The 18,042-nt window shown below is 42.9% G+C and overlaps 1 protein-coding gene across 12 annotated transcripts; it reads left to right on the top strand.

The window, feature by feature from the left end:
• Positions 1-3,411: 3,411 nt before the first annotated feature.
• On the top strand, positions 3,412-17,229 carry gtf2a1 (general transcription factor IIA, 1). Of its 12 annotated transcripts, none has more exons than XM_036985246.2 (12): positions 3,412-3,700; positions 5,485-5,586; positions 5,868-6,018; positions 9,036-9,074; positions 9,259-9,323; positions 9,998-10,073; positions 10,271-10,309; positions 10,551-10,702; positions 12,193-12,294; positions 12,564-12,818; positions 14,336-14,425; positions 14,671-17,229. In XM_036985246.2, exons 1-12 carry the CDS (start codon positions 3,671-3,673, stop codon positions 14,776-14,778), a joined length of 1,209 nt encoding a protein of 402 aa, XP_036841141.1. In that variant the 5' UTR covers positions 3,412-3,670; the 3' UTR covers positions 14,779-17,229. The 12 variants fall into 12 exon arrangements, with proteins under 12 accessions (XP_036841141.1, XP_036841142.1, XP_090099271.1 ...); XM_036985247.2 differs by having other exon boundaries at positions 3,417-3,700; positions 10,551-10,684; XM_036985249.2 differs by lacking the exon at positions 3,412-3,700 and adding an exon at positions 4,757-4,922.
• Positions 17,230-18,042: the final 813 nt, after the last annotated feature.

The raw sequence follows: 18,042 nt of genomic DNA, 5'->3' as shown, positions 1-18,042 counted from the left end.
AATACACACAAATCTAAAGTAAGAATATATATAAATATTTGGACGAGCAATGTCTGGGCGGCATAAACTAAGATACAGTAGAATAGGATAGAAAACAGTATATACAGTTGAAGTCGGAAGTTTACATACACCTTAGCCAAATTAAACTCACTTTTTCACAATTCCTGACATTTATTCCAAGTTAAAATTCCCTGTCTTAGGTCAGTTAGGATCACCACATTATTTTAAGAATGTGAAATGTCAGAATAATAGTAGAGACAATTATTTATTTCAGCTTTTATTTCTTTCATCACATTCCCTGTGGGTCAGAAGTTTACATACACTCAATTAGTATTTGGTAGCATTGTCTTTAAATTGTTTAACTTGGGTCAAACATTTCGGGTAGCCTTCCACAAGCTTCCAACAATAGGTTGGGTGAATTTTGGCCCATTCCTCCTGACAGAGCTGGTGTAACTGAGTCAGGTTTGTAGGCCTCCTTGTTCGAACACACTTTTTCAGTTCTGCCCTACAAATGTTCTATGGGATTGAGGTCAGGGCTTTGTGATGGCCACTCCAATACCTTGACTTTGTTGTCCTTAAGCCATTTTGCAACAACTTTGGAAGTATGCTTGGGGTCATTGTCCATTTGGAAGACCCATTTGCGACCAAGCTTTAACTTCCTGACTGATGTCTTGAGATGTTGCTTCAAAATATCCACAATTTTCCTCCTGCATGATGCCATCTATTTTGTGAAGTGCACCAGTCCCTCCTGCAGCAAAGCACCCCCACAACATGATGCTGCCACCACCATGCTTCACGGTTGGGAAGGTGTTCCTTGGCTTGCAAGCCTCTCCCTTTTTCCTCCAAACATAATGATGGTCATTATGGCCAAACAGTTCTATTTTTGTTTCATCAGACCAGAGGACATTTCTCCAAGAAGTACGATCTTTGTCCCCATGTGAAGTTGCAAACCGTAGTCTGGCTTTTTTTTATGGCGGTTTTGGAGCAGTGGCTTCTCCCTTGCTGAGCGGCCTTTCATGATATGTCAATATAGGACTTGTTTCACTGTGGATATAGATACTTTTGTACCTGTTTCCTCCAGCATCTTCACAAGGTTATTTGCTGTTGTTCTGGGATTGATTTGCACTTTTCGCAACAAAGTACGTTCATCTCTAGGAGAAAGAACGCGTCTCCTTCGCGTTATGACGGCTGTGTGGTCCCATGGTGTTTATACTCACGTACTATTGTTTGTACAGATGAACGTGGTACCTTCAGGCGTTTGGAAATTGCTCCCAAGGATGAACCAGACTTGTGGAGGTCTACAATTTTTTTCTAGGGTCTTGGCTGATTTCTTTTGATTTTCCCATGATGTCAAGCAAGGAGGCACTGAGCTTGAATGTAGGCCTTGAAATACAGGTACACCTCCAATTGACTGAAATGATGTAAATTAGCCTATCAGAAGCTTCTAAAGCCATGACATAATTTTATGGAATTTTCCAAGCAGTTTAAAGGCACAGTCAATTTATTGTATGTAAACTTCTGATCCACTGGGATTGTGATACCGTGAATTATAAGTGAAATAATCTGTCTGTAAACAATTGTTGGAAAAATTACTGCAGAAAGTAAATGTTCTAACTGACTTGCCAAAAATATAGTTTGCTAACAAGAAATTTGTGGAGTGGTTGAAAATGGAGTTTTAAAGACTCCAACCTTAGTGTATGCAAACTTCTGACTTCAACTGTTTCTAATCAATATATTTGTTTTTCTATTTTCCATTTATTTTTTTATAAAATGTTAGAATTTTTCTTCCACTTTGACATTACAGAGTATTTTGTGTAGATCGTTGACAAAAAAATTACAACTTAATCCCACTCTGTAACACAATAAAATGTGGGGAAAGTCAAGGGGTGTGAATACTTTCTTTAGGCACTGCAGGCCTATCTCGGTCCATCTCGGCCTGTAATTTATGTGGTATTAAAAAAGATTTGACTTTGTAAAATGAAGTAGAATTGCATGAAATGTTTCTAAAAAGCATTTTTTTCTCAGACCTGTAATTACAATGATAGATTCATGCAATGCTTTTACTATAAAGGAGATCTTTCCACCGATACTCTTCTCCACGTGGTCTGTGAACCCACAACCTCCTGGCCCGCAGCCCTGTGCACGATCAAAATTCTTGCGTTGCCATAATGCTTACAAGACAAAGAACACTTTCTAAAACATCATATCTAAGGCTCCGGTCTGTCCAAGAAGTGAGGGTAACGGTAAGGATGTTCTCTGCCCTCCACTTTAAAATATATTTTGCTGAAGAGAGGGCCATTCCATTTTATTTCAGAGGTCCGATTTTCTCCATGTAACCCTTATTATCAATAACGTTCACTTCCTTGTTTTAACCAAAGATTGTGGATATATTGACAAGATACATGTATCTTCGCCAGTGGAGGCTGCTGAGTGGAGAACGGCTCATAATAATGGCTGGAATGGTGGAATGGAAAGGCATCAATCATGTGTTTGATGTTGATGACACCATTCCAATCATTCTGCTCCAGCCATTACCATGAGCCCGTCCTCCCCAATTAAGATGCCACCAACCTCCTGTGCTCTTTGCCCTAACAATGGGAGTCGTTGTCCTCAAAGCTGCACTGCGGGTTGTCGAGCTCCCCTCTACCTTTTTTGAATATTCGATGAGGGTTGTTGACGTCAACCGCCTGTATTCAATGGAGAGAGACGCTATGCTACTAGCTTTAATCAAAAATATTTATAATCATCTCGAGACAACTCCGATATAAAGTACTTTTTTTCAAAGTTGCCGGGATGTCACATGTCCTGCTTTTATCAGGACACTCGTAACAACTTTATAAGCATTACGAAACTTCTAATCGATCAAATAAATATCACGTAGCGAATAATCCATTCATTTTTGTGTTGACCAAATTCGACACTCCCATTGACCTAGATACAAACACTAAAAACGTTCTTTTTGGGCGAAACAACGAAAAATATTTAGAAAAAGGAAGATTATCCAATCTATAAACATGTTAGTTTCCACTGGCGGCACCATCCAATCTGCATTACAGACTACTGGTTCACTCTATGAGGAAAAACTTATTTTCGCATAGCTCATAAATTCCTGTGCCTGCCTGAGAAATATGGCATTAGACAGTTTACCTTGTTTTGCAACGTCTGGTAAATAAAAATATAACAGATTGCATGAATGCATTGTGATGTTTATATATCAAACAAAACGTAGTAATACAAAAAAAAAAAACAGTAGTCAGCATCAAAGCTAATCAGAAATTATATAAGCAAAGCTATTTGCTTTTGTGAATGTTTTCATTCATTCAATTCCCAATACACTATGTAAAAATACAAATCGCAGTACTGTCAAAACGGAATATGTTTTTCTTCTGTACGATATTCTCGCGGACTCTCGCGGTAATGACCGGATTGACCTGCCTTATGTCTCGCGCACTCGCAGCTCCAGCTCAGTATATAAAGGAGGACAACGGCGGGAGAAGAACGGCTGGGAAGGCACAGACCGGATTTGTAAATAAGACCGTTCAAATCTGTGTTTTATTTACAAAAGTTATGCCGGCTAATTTTAAGTATCGTACCCAGTTGTTTTAGATCGTTTTTCATTTTTTTGCTCTCATTCCTCGCTTCATTTTCGTGTGGTTTTACACTACGCGTAATGGCGAGCTCGGCTAACTCGAATCCAGTGGTAAGGATCATTCTCAGAGGGTAGTTAGTGAGACAGAACTAGTTACGACGGCAAATTAACTGCCCCAAAAAATAATTTGAGTGCAAAAACATTAAAATAAGTAACCTAGGGAATATTGTTGGCAAACAATTTAGATTTTCTCATGAATAAAAATGATAGCCATAAGTACAACAGCCATTTTAACCTCTTCGAAACCATAGCTAAATCATTTTCAGAATGCAGCTGGGGAATGTTTTTAACTTGGGCAAATGTTCTCAGATGCAATTTTTGACCTTTAGTCAAGTCTTCGTTTAAGCTAGATGATTAATTATCAAGTTAGAAATGTGATTTGAGCCTTGTTTATTGGCTTTGTAGGCTAATTTGCAAGCTATTCTGCACCTAACTACAGTAACGTTAGCTAGTCAACATGCATCAACTACATTGGTGCATTTTCAATGTGGACTGGAGAGCTAGCTAAAAAATATTTAACGTAGTTAGTACGATACCTAACGTTATTGCTAGCTAACTAGTAACTATCTACAGTAGCTTCGAGTTTAGGAATTGTTCCTGGAGCCTAATGAAAACTAGCAGTTTGCCTTGATGTACAGTTGGAAGCACCTTCATCCAATGCGTTTGTTTAATTCCTAAATGTCGGAATTAAAACTGATTCAGGTGCTATTTATTGCTTGATCATTTCAAACAAGGTCGTACAGTGCCTCTGTCCACCATTACACGAACAAGGCTTCTCGCTAGCCGCCCCAAAACACGTAGTCCTCTATTCTCCACTATTTATTTGTCCGTCTCTAAAATCACATTTGAACCAGCTCAAGTCACACTATCTTCTAGCAACAATCCCATTTACAGCCAACAATCGAATATTAGTGACTGCGGGCGTGAGGCAATGTGTGCCTGATCCCGGCTCCGTAAAATGGCTTCCACGTCTCCTCTCTCGACGGTTGTGACCCTCCTCCTTTCCGCAGCTCGGTTTTATACAGCCATATTGGCTCTCTAATATAGACTGCCCGGGATGGGAAGGCGCTACTCAACCCTACGTCACCGTCTCTACGTATAAACACCAGACCGAGCTTTAAATAGTGAGCAGACAGGCCAAGAGGCGGGGAGAGCGATGGTGACACCGGGGAAAGTGACCCTTTTTTTTTGTCGTGTTCATGCGACCATTTTCGTTTTTTACGGTGTATGATCGACGATTGAACGTTAAACTATATTGTGCATGGCCTATTGAGTTGAGTTCTCGCCAGCTGCTCGATTTATTTAGTTTGTTTACAGTTTGAGAAAATCCTAAAGGCCGATTGATTGAGAAACGATTGCTGCGTTAACTTAGTTACGGTTTGAAAGCTCCCATATGCACTGCACATTTGTGGTCTAGTCCAGGGTTTCCAAACTATGTTCAATCGTGTGTTAATATGACTTGATGACGAATTGTCCCAACTTGTCCAAGAATTTGTACAATTTTGGGGAATGCAATGAAATGCACACTTTTACTTTACAAATCATAATTTGGAACTGATTTTTTTTTTACATCGTTTCGTTGTCAGAATGCAATAATTGCAATTTTGTGGTTTCTAAATTCTGTTAATTTTAAGGTTCTTGTGGTATGCAGTTTATGAATGCCTGGCACTGATGTTCAAAGGCAGTCATGCCCCAAAATGACATTTTTCAAAACATATTTGTTGGCTGACATTCTTTACCAAGCTGCATTTGAGTAAATTTCAGTTATCACTATGTGGAATAACTATACTATATATTAGAGCACTTCTAACAGTGCTCTCTGTATGTTCTGTCAGCCTAAACTGTACAGGTCTGTGATTGAAGATGTTATCAACGAAGTCCGGGAGCTCTTCCTGGATGAGGGGGTGGACGAGCAGGTTCTCATGGAGCTCAAAACGGTACGGAACTCATCACTTCCTTTTTAGACGCATTCCATTCTAGAATATTCTTCCTCTTTTGCAGATCTGTAGTAGATCCTACTATTATGCAATATGAGATCTCTAAGCCTCAATCCCAAATGAATGGACCGTCTAACTCCACCTTCCGTTTGTGGTCAGAGGACGAGCAAGTCTAAAGATCCCTCTGGAAAACATGAAATTATATTAGTCTATAAGCTGATGGTCAACTTCTTACCTACCCCTCCATTTTTTAAAAGTTGTCTTCCTCTCATCTTCCCTAGCTGTGGGAGAACAAGTTGATGCAGAGTAAGGCAGTGGAGGGCTTCCATACCGAGGAGCAGGCGGCCCTCCAGGCAGCAGCCCATCAGCAGGCCCAGCAGGCCACCCAGCAAGCCCAGGCACAGCAGGTCCTCCTGCCCCCGCAGCAGCAAGGTGAGTCCACGGCCATGACATATCACCTCTGCTGTCCTTGGTACGCTATGGGCTGGTTTCCCAGATACAGAATAAGCCTCGTCCTATAGTTAAAAAGCATGTTCAATGGAGATTCTCAATTGATTAGGCTTTTTAGTCCAGGATTAGGTTGAATCTGTGTTCAGGAAATTAACCTGGCCTATAAACCATTGCCCCATTTTACAGCCATATGCTCAGCCTCTAACACATGGGTGTCAAACTCTGGCCCGTGGACCAAATTACTACTAGAGCTGGCCCGCCGGTATTATACAGCGCATTCACCACTAATACTACGAATCCCATAATGCTCTGCTGTTTTCGCGCGCCAATCAGGACAGGACCCAGAAACGCTCTCTCCTCTGTGACAGTAGTCATAGCAACATAGACGCTACAACTGTCAGCGAGCTAACCCTTCCCAAAAATGGCGAAAAGAAAGGCAGAAAACAGGAGCTTTCTGGCCAAGTGGGAGGCAGAATATCTGTTTACATATGTAAAAGACAAACCTGTTTGTCTTGTTTGTGGAGTCAACGTGGCTGTAAGTAAGGAGTACAACATTAGACGACACTATGAAACGAAACACCATGACAAATACAAGGACCTGGACATGACTCAAAGGAGCCAGAAAGTAGAGGAGATGAAAAGAAGTTTGATTTCACAACAGAATATGTTTAAAAAAGCCACATCACAAAGCGAGGCTGCTGTAAAGGCTAGTTATATAGTGGCAGCAGAGATCGCAAAATCAGCCCGGCCCTTTAATGAGGGAGAGTTCATGAAAAAGTGCATGATGAAGGTTTGTGACCTCGTATGCCCAGAGAAAAAACAAGCATTTTCAAACGTGAGCCTGAGCAGGAACACAGTAGCTGATCGCACATGTGATCTTGCCACCAATCTGTATGACCAGCTGATGGAAAAGGGAAAAGATTTTGTTGCGTTCTCCCTCGCTGTGGATGAGAGCTGCGACGCATCTGATACTGCTCAGCTGTCAGTCTTCATCCGTGGAGTGGACTCAAATCTGTGTGTTACGGAGGAGCTATTAGGATTCAAATCAATGCATGGCACAACCACAGGAAAGGAAATCTTTGAGGAGGTTTCCAAATGTGTAACTGAAATAAAGCTGCCGTGGGATAAACTCGTTGGATTAACGACAGATGGTGCGCCAGCGATGTGCGGTAAAAAGAGTGGACTGGTGGGCATGGTTCGGGAGAAGATGCGGGAAGAGAACTGTGCAGGTGAGCTAACTGTTTACCACTGCATCATACATCAGGAAGCACTGTGTGCCAAAGCCCTAAAGATGGAACATGTTATGACCACAGTAACACAGGTAGTTAACTTTATAAGAGCCAAAGGTCTAAATCACCGCCAGTTTAAATCTTTTCTGGAGGAGTGTGGTTCGGAATACGCAGACGTGCCGTATCACACAGAGGTGAGATGGCTAAGCAGAGGAAAAGTACTGAACAGATGTTTCGAGCTGCGTGAGGAAATATGTCAATTCCTGGAAACCAAAGGGAAGGATACAGCAGAGCTCCGGGAGCAAAAGTTCCTGTGTGAGCTGGCCTTTCTCTGTGACATCTCGAGCCATCTCGATGCGCTGAACCTGCAGCTTCAGGGGCGGGGGCGCATCATCACAGACATGTACGCTGCAGTGAGGGCCTTCAAAACTAAACTGTGCCTGTGGGAGAATCAGATGCTGCAAGGAAACCCTTGCCATTTTCCCTGCTGCCAATCCATAAAAGCGCAGATCTCTACCGCCGTGTTCCCATGCGCACAGTTTGCTGAAAAACTCAGTGTTCTCGCCGCTGAGTTTAGCCGGCGATTTGCCGACTTCGATGCCCAGAAATGCAAGTTTGAACTGCTTAGTAATCCCTTCGCAGTTGATGTGGAAAATGCACCAACCAACATCCAAATGGAGCTGATTGAACTCCAGTGCAACGACACGCTGAAGTCAAAGTATGATGCTGTGGGCGCCGCACAGTTTCCACGGTTCATCCCTGACACAATGCCTCAGCTCCGCACCCAAGCTGCTCAGATGCTCTCCATGTTCGGCAGCACTTATCTATGCGAGCAACTTTTCTCCTCGATGAAGATGACCAAAACAACTCACAGGAGACGTCTGACTGATGAACATCTTCGCTCGATACTGAGGATTTCTTCAGCTCAGAGCTTGAGCCCAGACATTGATGAACTAGCATCCAAGAAGAGATGCCAGGTATCTGGCTTGGGCACATCAGATTAGACCAGTGTGCAATAATTAACGTTTTCTTTATGCACTTTTTCTTGCTACAAGGCATGGGCTTGAATGGTTGATTGATTTATTATCATTTTATTTGTAAAATTATTAGCCAGTGGAAAAAGTTTATTTTGGTATTTAAATCAGATGGCTGCAAATAGAAAAGAGGCATACAATTTTTATTTAAATTTTATTTATTTAATAAATGAATGCCATTGTGTTTTTTCATTTGAAATTCGATTTTGCATGTCTCCACTATTAAATTATATATTGTATGGTAATAAGCGATGCTTGTTCCATATTCAATGTTAAAGCAAAACTTGTTTTGGTCCATATTAAAAGGTTAATTTGTTCAATGTTGGCCCGTGACTTTGTTCAGGTTTTACATTTTGGCCCACTGGGTATTTGAGTTTGACACCCCTGCTCTAACACCTCTAATCACCGTCTTTCTCACTTCCTGGTCCACCTCCAGTGTATGAACATATTTGGGGCATTGAAAAGCGCTATGTAAAACCCATGTCGACGGTTCCCTGACACACCCCTTTAAAGCCAACCACCCACCTCAGACCAGTCCTGCCTGCCACCCCTAACCACCATGTCTGGTCTTTTCACACTCAGTGTATGATATCATTTGCTGTGAGTCCAGACACAACAGGTCCTCGTTCAAGTTGCCGAATTCAAAGTCAATTTCAAAGAACTACTTGAAACGACTACCTGCAAAGTATATGAAAACCACAAATGCATTGAAAAGATAATCCTTTCTCATTCACAGTGACAAGCTGGCAATCCACCCGGCCTACTGTCACAAGCGGTAATATAATCCCTTGATGATGATTATAATGCAGTATTTGTTTACATGCACACACACACACACACACACTGTTTGTTCCAAAGCGGCATTGGCAAGATGTTGTTTCACATTTATTAGAAGTGTAATTACTGAGTGTGTAATCGATACTTTAATGAACACATGCATCTCCCCTGTCTCTCCACAGCACCCCAGCAGCAAGTCATTGTGCAGGATCCTAAGATTCTGCAGCACATGAGTGCAACGGGGATGGTGAGTGGAGTAGGGTGGTTGTCTGTAGATGGACTACACGTTTAGGACCGGTGACATAAGAGCTGGCTCTGAGCATGACACTGACCAGGCCAGCTGGAGGACAGATGGAACAGAGGGATGAGGGGAGGAGGGGAGGAGAAGCGAGGCCACTCAGGAAATCGTTTAGTGAGAGCTATGGATTTCAGACTGGATTACTGAGTAGATAAACCGAGAAGAGCCTCACACTCGTCTGTTCTCCCCCCCCCCCCCCGGGTATTTTCTGAGCTGAAGTTAGATCAGTTGTAGACTCTGGGATATTCTAGCTCTGTTTTTCAAAGACTGGATAGAAAAGTGTCTCCCTAGTTTTCTGGCCTGTTTTTCCCTCTCTAACCTTCCCCCATCAACTGGTTTTGTCTTCTGAACTCACTTGTCATAGATTTAGACGTTGTAGTCTTTGTGTGATGCACAGATTTCACCGGTCTGCACAGAATATGGGATTATAGCAAATTGATAGGTTACATTTGAAATGCTTCTCCAGGCGTTTTGAAGATCTGTTAATCTGTGCAGAGTCTTATCTTGAACAAGCACATATTCTAGCGCACCCTCTTATTTATATATTTTCCCCGTGAATGAGTAGGAGTAGCTCTTTGTCCTTGCCTGGTTAGTAATGTGTGTGTTCTCTGTTTGTCCTGTAGAGTGCAGCAGCCACCGCAGCAACCCTGGCCTTACCCACAGGTGTCAGTCCCTACCATCAGCTTATCACCAGCCAAGGTAGGACATTTAACATCACACTAGCTCTAGTATTAATCATGTATTATAACAGTGCATAGTGATTCATTGATTATTTGACAACTAAAAGTATATACACAGCCGTATTGTTGCAGAAAGATTACCTCACCAAATACCAATCTGTTTTTTTTTTGTTCTGCCCTGGATTTCTTATGTCCTTCCCGGGTGACGCACATCAGGCAATTTGTCCCAGAATTGTTATATTAAGACAGCGGACGGTGTGTACAACCTAGGAATAAGAAGCATTTCTTTCTGACTTGTTAATATACTTGTTTCTCAACATTCAAACTGTTCTTGGTCTGGTCATGGTTTCGATAATATGGATCTTTGATTGAGTCTCACGAGGTTGGGTCTGGGTCTCGAGGGCTTCGGTCTTCATTGCTCGTTCCTCTCCTCTGTTCTCCAGTCAGATCCTGAACATACGCCTCATAGGTCTAATATCCTCCTCTCTGACCCCAGGTCAGATCCTACAGTTTGTGCGTGCAGCCAACGGTGCTCAGTACATCATCCAGCCTCAGCAGCAGATGGTGCTACAACAGCAGGTCCTTCCTCAGATGCAGCCGGGTGGCGTGCAGGCTCCCGTAATACAGCAGGTACGCCCCATTACACAGGTAGGTCTGCTCGCCGCCCTCCAACATATACACTACATGGCTTGTTGAACGTCTCATTCCAAAATCATGGGCATTAATATGGAGTTGGTCCTCACTTCGCTACTATAACAGCCTCCACTCTTCTGGGAAGGCTTTCCACTAGATGTTGGAACATTGCTGCGGGGACTTGTTTCTATTCAGCCACAAGCATTAGTGAGGTCGGGCACTGATGTTGGGCAATTAGGCCTGGCTCACAGTCGGTGTTACAATTCATCCCAAAGGTGTTCGATGGGTTTGAGGTCAGGGCTCTGTGCAGGCCAGTCAAGTTCTTCTGCATCGATCACAAACCATTTCTGTATGGACCTCACTTTGTGCACGGGGGCATTTTCATGCTGAAACAGGAAAGGGCCTTCCCCAAACTGTTGCCACAAAGTTGGAAGCACAGAATTGTCTAAAATGTCATAGTATGCTGTAGCTTTAAGATTTCTTTTCACTGGAACTTAGGGGCCTGAACAATGGAAAAACAGCCCCAGTCCATTATTGCTCCACCACCAAACTTTACAGTTGGCACTATGGTAGCATTCGGACAGGTAGTGTTCTCCTGGCATCCGCCAAACCCAGATTTTTCCGTCAGACTGCTAGATGGTAAAGTGTGGTTTATCACTCCAGAGAACATGTTTCCACTGCTCCAGAGTCCAATGCCGGTGAGCTTTGCACCTCTTCAGCCGACACTTGGCATTGCGCATGGTGATCTTAAGCTTGTGCGGCTACTCGGCCATGGAAACCCATTTCGTGAAGCTCCCGACGAACAGTTTTTGTGCTGACGTTGCTTCCAGAGGTCGCTTGGAACACTGTAGTGAGTGTTGCAACGGAGGACAGACGATTTGTATGTGCTTCAGCACTCGGCGGTCCTGCTCTATAAGCTTGCGTGGCCTCCTACTTCGCGGCTGAGCCGTTGTTGCTCCTAGACGGTTCCACTTCACAATAACAGCACTTCCAGTTGGCCAGGGCAGCTCTAGCAGGGCGGACATTTGACGAACTGACATGTTGGAAAGGTGGCATCCTATGACTGTTTCACATTGAAAGTCCGAGCTCTTCAGTATGGCCATTCTACTGCCAATGCCTGTCTATGGAGATTGCATGGCTGTGTGCTCGGTTTTATACGCCTGTCAGCAACAGGTGTGGCAGAAATAGACAAATGGAGGTGGTACCTCTGGTGGAGGTGGTCCTCCTCGTACAGATTGTCCACAGTTCAATCACAAATATTTTGTTGCCACTTGCTCACTAACCAGTGCCAGAATACCTGGTCCTGTGTCAAAGCTATGATCGATGACATGAGTAGTGGAGGATAAAATGGCCGTTACCCTATGGGCCTTCTGTGAGGTCCTCAGATTTACAGAAGTGGCTTAAGGTGGCTATGTTGTGCAAGATGAGTGGTTTTGGAAGGTGAAGTGTCCGTTACTAGTTCCTGGTGGTTCAGTGGGGTGTAATGTCATGTTGCTGCCCCTCAGGTTCTGGCTCCTCTCCAGGGAGGCCACCCGCAGCAGACTGGAGTCATCATCCAGCCTCAACAGATCGTCCTCACTGGGAACAAGGTCCAGCAGAACGCACAGGTCAGATATCAAACACTCACTAGTTATTACTGGTGCTCTATGGAATTAAAAAAGGATGGTTCATGTATTCCCCTGAAATGTTTTGATAAAATATGCATTGGTATACCTACATTCAATGTATTTTTACACTCTACTTTTGAGAATCTATAGATATGCAAGAGGGAATTATTTACCGTATTGTACAAATGATGATTCCTCTGCTGAACACCCCATTCCACATTCAACCAGCTCTCACCACCCAATCCTTCTTAACCCATTTCTCTCTTCAGGTAATGCAGATGCCAGGCCAGCCCGGCCAGGTGCAGCAGATCCAGCAGCAGGTCCAACAAGTCCAACAGGCCCAGGGTGGCGCTGCGCCAGGGCCACCACAGCAGCAAGCCAAGCAGCAGCCTCCTATGATGCTGCAGGTTGACGGAGCGGGGGACACGTCCTCAGAGGATGAGGACGAGGAGGAGGAGGAGTATGATGAGGATGAGGATGAAGACAAGGATAAAGATGGAGGGGAGGACGGCCAGGTGGAGGAGGTGGGTAGTACTCTCAATGAGACCGAGAGAGAGACACAATGGTTCTAAACTTTTACCCTTAGAATGTTTGTATGACCCACTGACTAGGTGAGCAAAACTCTCTAACCAGTTCCAAAGCACTTTACTAGCACACTGTTGTACTCTCTAGATTTGACTGTAGAGATTGAATGATAGGATGGATATACAGTGCCTTTCGAAAGTTAAATTTTTTGTTACAGCTTTATTTTAAAATTGGAGAGAAACAAAATTCCTTCTTCTGCACACAATATCCCATAATGACAAAGCAAAAACAGGTTTTTAGAAATGTTTGCGACTAAAAAATAAATAATATAACTAATAAAAAATATATAAACACATTTACACATTGTCCCGAAGCCACTCCTACATTATCTTGGCTGTGTGCTTAGGGTCATTGTACTGTTGGAAGGTGAACCTTCACCCCAGACTGAGGTCCTGAGCTCTCTGGGGCAGGTTTTCATCAAAAATCTCTCTGTACTTTGCACCATTCATCTTTTCCTCGATCCTGACTAGTCTCCCAGTCCCTGCCGCTGAAAATATCCCCACAGCATGATGCTGTGACATGATTCGCCATAGGATGGTGCCAGGTTTCCTCCAGATGTGATGCTTGGCATTCAGGCCAAAGTGTTAAATCTTGGTTTCATCAGACCAGAATCTTGATCTCATGGTCTGAGAGGCCTTTAGGTGCCTTTTGGCAAACTCAAAGTGGGCCGTCATGTGCCTTTTTACTGAGGAGTGGCTTCTGTCTGTCCACTTCCATAAAGTCCTGATTTGGTAGAGTGCTGCAGAGATGGTTGTCCTTCTGGAAGGTTCTCCCATTGCCTCTGGAGTGCTGTCAGAGTGACCATCAGGTTCTTGGTCACCTCCCTGACCAAAGCCCTTCTCCCCTGATTGCTCAGTTTGGCTGAGCGGCCAGCTCTAGGAAGAGTCTTTGTGGTTCCAATCTTCCTTTTTTAAGAATGATTGAGGCCACTGTGTTCTTGGGGACCTTCAATGCTGAAGAAATAGTTTGGTATCCTTCCCCATATCTGTGCCTCGACACAAACCTGTCTTGGAGCTCTACAGAAAATCCATTCGACCTCATGACTTGGTTTTTGCTCTGTAATGCACTGTCAACTGTTGGGACCTTACATAGACGTGTGAGTGCCTTTCCAAATCATGTCCAATCAATTGAATTTACCACAGATGGACTTCAATCAAATTGCAGAAACATCTGAAGGATGACCAATGAAATCAGAATGCACCTGAGCTGAATTTAGAGTCTCATAGCAAACTGTCTGAATACTTATTTAAATAAGGTCTGTTTTTTTCGTTTATCAATTGGCAAACATTTTCTAAACCTGGTTTCACTTTCTCATTATGGGGTATTGTGTGTAGAAAAATCAATTTTATAATAAGGCTGTAACGTAACAAAATGTGGAAAAAGTCAAGGGGTCTGAATACTTTCTGAATGCACTGTATGTAGGTTATTAACCCCCCCCCCCCCCCCCCCCTTTCAGGAGCCTCTGAACAGTGAAGATGACGTAAGTGATGAGGAGGACCAAGAACTGTTTGACACAGAGAACGTGGTGGTGTGCCAGTACGACAAGGTAAGTCATCCCCAGATGACTACAATACGATGTATGTATCCTGTATATGAGAATCCACAGGGAGGAAACCCCAGACTTCCTGTATGTGTCTGGTATCCCCCTCTGCTCCTCTCCTAACGCCATCACTGACACTGTCCATTTGGTTTCCCTGTTCTCCTCCGATACACACACACACGCATGGCATTGTGCGAAAGAGCGAGGCATCCGTCTGTTCCTACTGAACTCTCACGCTTTTCTCTCCTCAGATCCACAGAAGTAAGAACAAATGGAAGTTCCACCTGAAGGATGGGATCATGAACCTGAATGGCCGAGACTACGTCTTCTCCAAAGCCATCGGGGACGCTGAGTGGTAAAACGCACCACAAAAAAGGGTACATCCAAAATGGCACCCTATTGCCGATTTTTATAGTGCACTACTTTTGACCAGGGCCCATAATCCTCTGGTCAAAATAAATGCACTACATAGGGGAATAGGCGGCTGTTTGGAATGTAGGCAAAGCAACAAAACACCACAAAAGAACTCTGGAACTTTCTGTTCGAGAAAGAGGGAGACCTCAATAACTGAAGACCCAGGGAATCACTGGAGACATTTCAGCCCGAAGACCTGTGGTGGGTTGGTGGGCGAAGGAAAATATATGACACCACCCAAAACTGTGAGATGCACATCTGAATGAATGGTATTTCAGTATCAATACCCAACAAGCCTGAGAAGACTGTCCCTGCATCGTAGAACCCTCAGAGGAGGAGGGATCCTTTGCGCTTCTTTGTTTGAATGAATTCAACTTCAGTTTGAACTGACGGTCTTACACACTTGTAGTTGTAGTGGACCAGATATAACCACTGACTTGACCCACCCTAAACACTTTATATCTATAGGTTTGAATCGAGGTCAAAGTTCAGTGAAAATGCCCAGCGATTGGACAGGGAAATCTGTCAATTCCAGTTGTGCCCAGTGATTGGCTAGGGAACTTGTCAGTCAATCCTAGTAGGGTTTTTTTTCTCTCAGTGACCCTGCACTACACAGTAAAGTTGACACCAGTGTATTGAGTTAAATTGGCTGTTTGCAAAGGCCGTCATTATTAGCTTGTTGTTGTAAATCTCCATTCCATGTCACTGATATGATATTCCTGCCACGTGTTCTCATGGTCCACACTAGAAGTTTCCTTCCGGGTATACAGTTGATACTAGTACTCACTGTGTGTTCGGCAGTGTAGCGCTCCCCTCCTGTGATCCTTGTAACTTTTTCTATTTTTATTGTTATGATGAAGACCAACCCCACTAAAGGCAAAAGGTTGGTAATGACCTAGTGATGTAAATTGAGTGAAGGGAACCCAGGGCACCTCCTATTCCCTATAGAATTCACTTTTGTGAGCCCTGGTCAAAAGTAGTGCTCTACAAAGGGAATAGGATGCCATTGGGGATAAAAACAAATACAAATAATTCCCCTTCTGCTTCTTTTTCAAGCCCTCCTAAATCATTCTATCGTTGACTGACCCCGTGCAAAGACGGTTAATGAATCAACCAATGAATGGATAGATACAATTATTGTACAAATGTCTACAAACACTTACAGTTTTCCTGTTTTGTGTATCTGGTCTTCTAATTCAGTGGTTAATCAGTGCAGCCAGCTGGGGATTTGCATTGTCAGTGTCGATGTATCGTGAAGTCAGTCAAGTTTGGCCACAGCATGCCCAATATTGTGTGTTTGTGAGGTCTGTCCGAGTTCACTGCTTGTTGAAGATGGATTCATCAGTTAATGTTGTTGGAAGAATGGACAACCCACATCCCCTTTCCGATTTTACAGTACAAATAGATAACATTTTTGTGATTCATTTGTTTTGTGTCGATTTTTGTATTTATTCCTGAAAGCTCAGGCAGTGTTATATTTTTTGGCGGGGGGGGTAAAAGTAATCAAGAAGCCGCACCAATCTGTGCTCTTATGATGATAACGAAGTGTTCCTTTTTTCTTTTACTTGGTTGGACTAGGCTCCATGTGCTGTGGGCCATGTCTTGGCTGCTGTGTACAGCACTGTCTGTCTTGTGCTTTCATTTTAATCATGATGATTTTAGAAAAGTCCTGTTCAAGCAGGTTTCAACTTCTGGGTGGCAAGGTGTGTGTTCTCTGCAGTTTATTTTAACAGTGCCCCATTGCAACAAAAAAATGTCTCTGAAATAAATAAAGTATGTTTTCAGCTTTTTCATAGTAGCTTTGATTCTGTTTGGGTTTTGTGTGTGTGTGTGTATATACGTATGTCTGTGCAGTCATTCTCAGACACAATGGCCCAACTCATGACTAAAGTATATGCTGGAACATTTCAGAGTAGCTTCTAGTTCTGGAACTCTGCGCTTGGACAAGCAGTAGCATATGATATGAGCCACTCTTCTGCTCAAGTGGTTTTGACCATTTTAATCAAATAATTTTAGCATTGTTCCTAATTCCACATGTTCTAATTCCCTGATGTAATTTCGTTTGTGCCTTTTTGGATTTTAGTTTGGCATTTAGGTATTCACATATAATGATCATTTGGAGAGGGTTTCTCTAGATAATGTACTTTGACTTATTTTATTCTTCATGTACCATGCTTTTCAACTGCTGTTCAAAAAAAAAAAACGGTTTGTTTGAGATGTATTGTTTGTATCATTCATATAACCATTTTTATTTTATTTAAAATCAGATCTTTGTGAATGACCGTAACTTGGAGGATGTGCTTTGAATACAAGTAATTAGAGAAGGTAGTATTTTATTGAGCAGACATGTTGTTTTTGCCTTTTCTAAACATTTTATTAAAGTAATATCAAAGCTGGTTTGTGTATGGCTTATTTAATGTTTTTAATGAAATAGTATAATCGTTCATTGACAGATGAGCGGCAGAATTTAAGAATTTCTTACCGCGGAAAATAAAGAATTCGGGTGATTTTTAGCTTTGACACAAACTTAAAAAAAAAAAACTGAGCATTCGATCAGCTATAAACCTACAGTCCTTTTCCACGGAGATGACAATCTAGTTTAATCCCCACTTCCCACATTTGTGCGGGATAATCCAAATACTGTATGGCAGTGGGCCATGTTGTGTGGGTGTTTCTCGTGCCCTAATTCCAGACGGGCTGGAATGTTTCATGTGGGTACTTTTGATTGTAAATGGAAAGATGAGTAATGGCCCATCCTAAATGCCACATGGAGTTGACGTTAACTCAGATGGAGTGGATGAGGGATAGTGGACCCTACATACTCCAAGTAGTCTAGGCCTAACCTACTCCTGAGTGAGCACTGGAGTAGAGAGCTGCTAGTTATACTGCCTAATGGTTTTTATGGATCTAGGTACCTCCCGTGTATCCTCTTGATTCCAAAATCCCAAGTCTGACGGGGAGAATATCCTGGGAGTAAGCTCGCTAGAAAGTATGATATTTGACCCAGGTCTACAGGCTTGATGGTGGACATTGCAGTCCATCCAATTATAGTGATGGACTCTGGCTGTTATTAAAAGTATTGGAACGTGTGACGTGGGACCTTGTGACATGTCTTGTCGGCTGTGGCATTCACTAGCATGAAATAATGTCAGGCAAGGTGGTCTGGAGACACTTGAAAAATCTGAAAGGGAGGAAGGAGTGTTTTCTTT

This window comes from Oncorhynchus mykiss, chromosome 8 (genome assembly GCF_057628025.1).
Source record: "Oncorhynchus mykiss isolate SJ-2025 chromosome 8, ASM5762802v1, whole genome shotgun sequence".
In the NCBI taxonomy this organism is placed as follows: Eukaryota; Metazoa; Chordata; class Actinopteri; order Salmoniformes; family Salmonidae; genus Oncorhynchus; species Oncorhynchus mykiss.
The sequence above is the reverse complement of the archived record's forward strand: the minus strand, read 5'-3'. Positions and strand labels throughout refer to the sequence as shown.

Coding starts and splice junctions, on each gene's coding strand:
- gtf2a1 (XM_036985246.2), top strand. CDS start 3,671: ATGGCGAGCTCGGCTAACTCGAATCCAGTG. Junction 9,324..9,997: donor ACATGAGTGCAACGGGGATG/GTGAGTGGAGTA, acceptor TTTGTCCTGTAG/AGTGCAGCAGCCACCGCAGC. Junction 10,310..10,550: donor TTATATTAAGACAGCGGACG/GTGTGTACAACC, acceptor CTCTGACCCCAG/GTCAGATCCTACAGTTTGTG.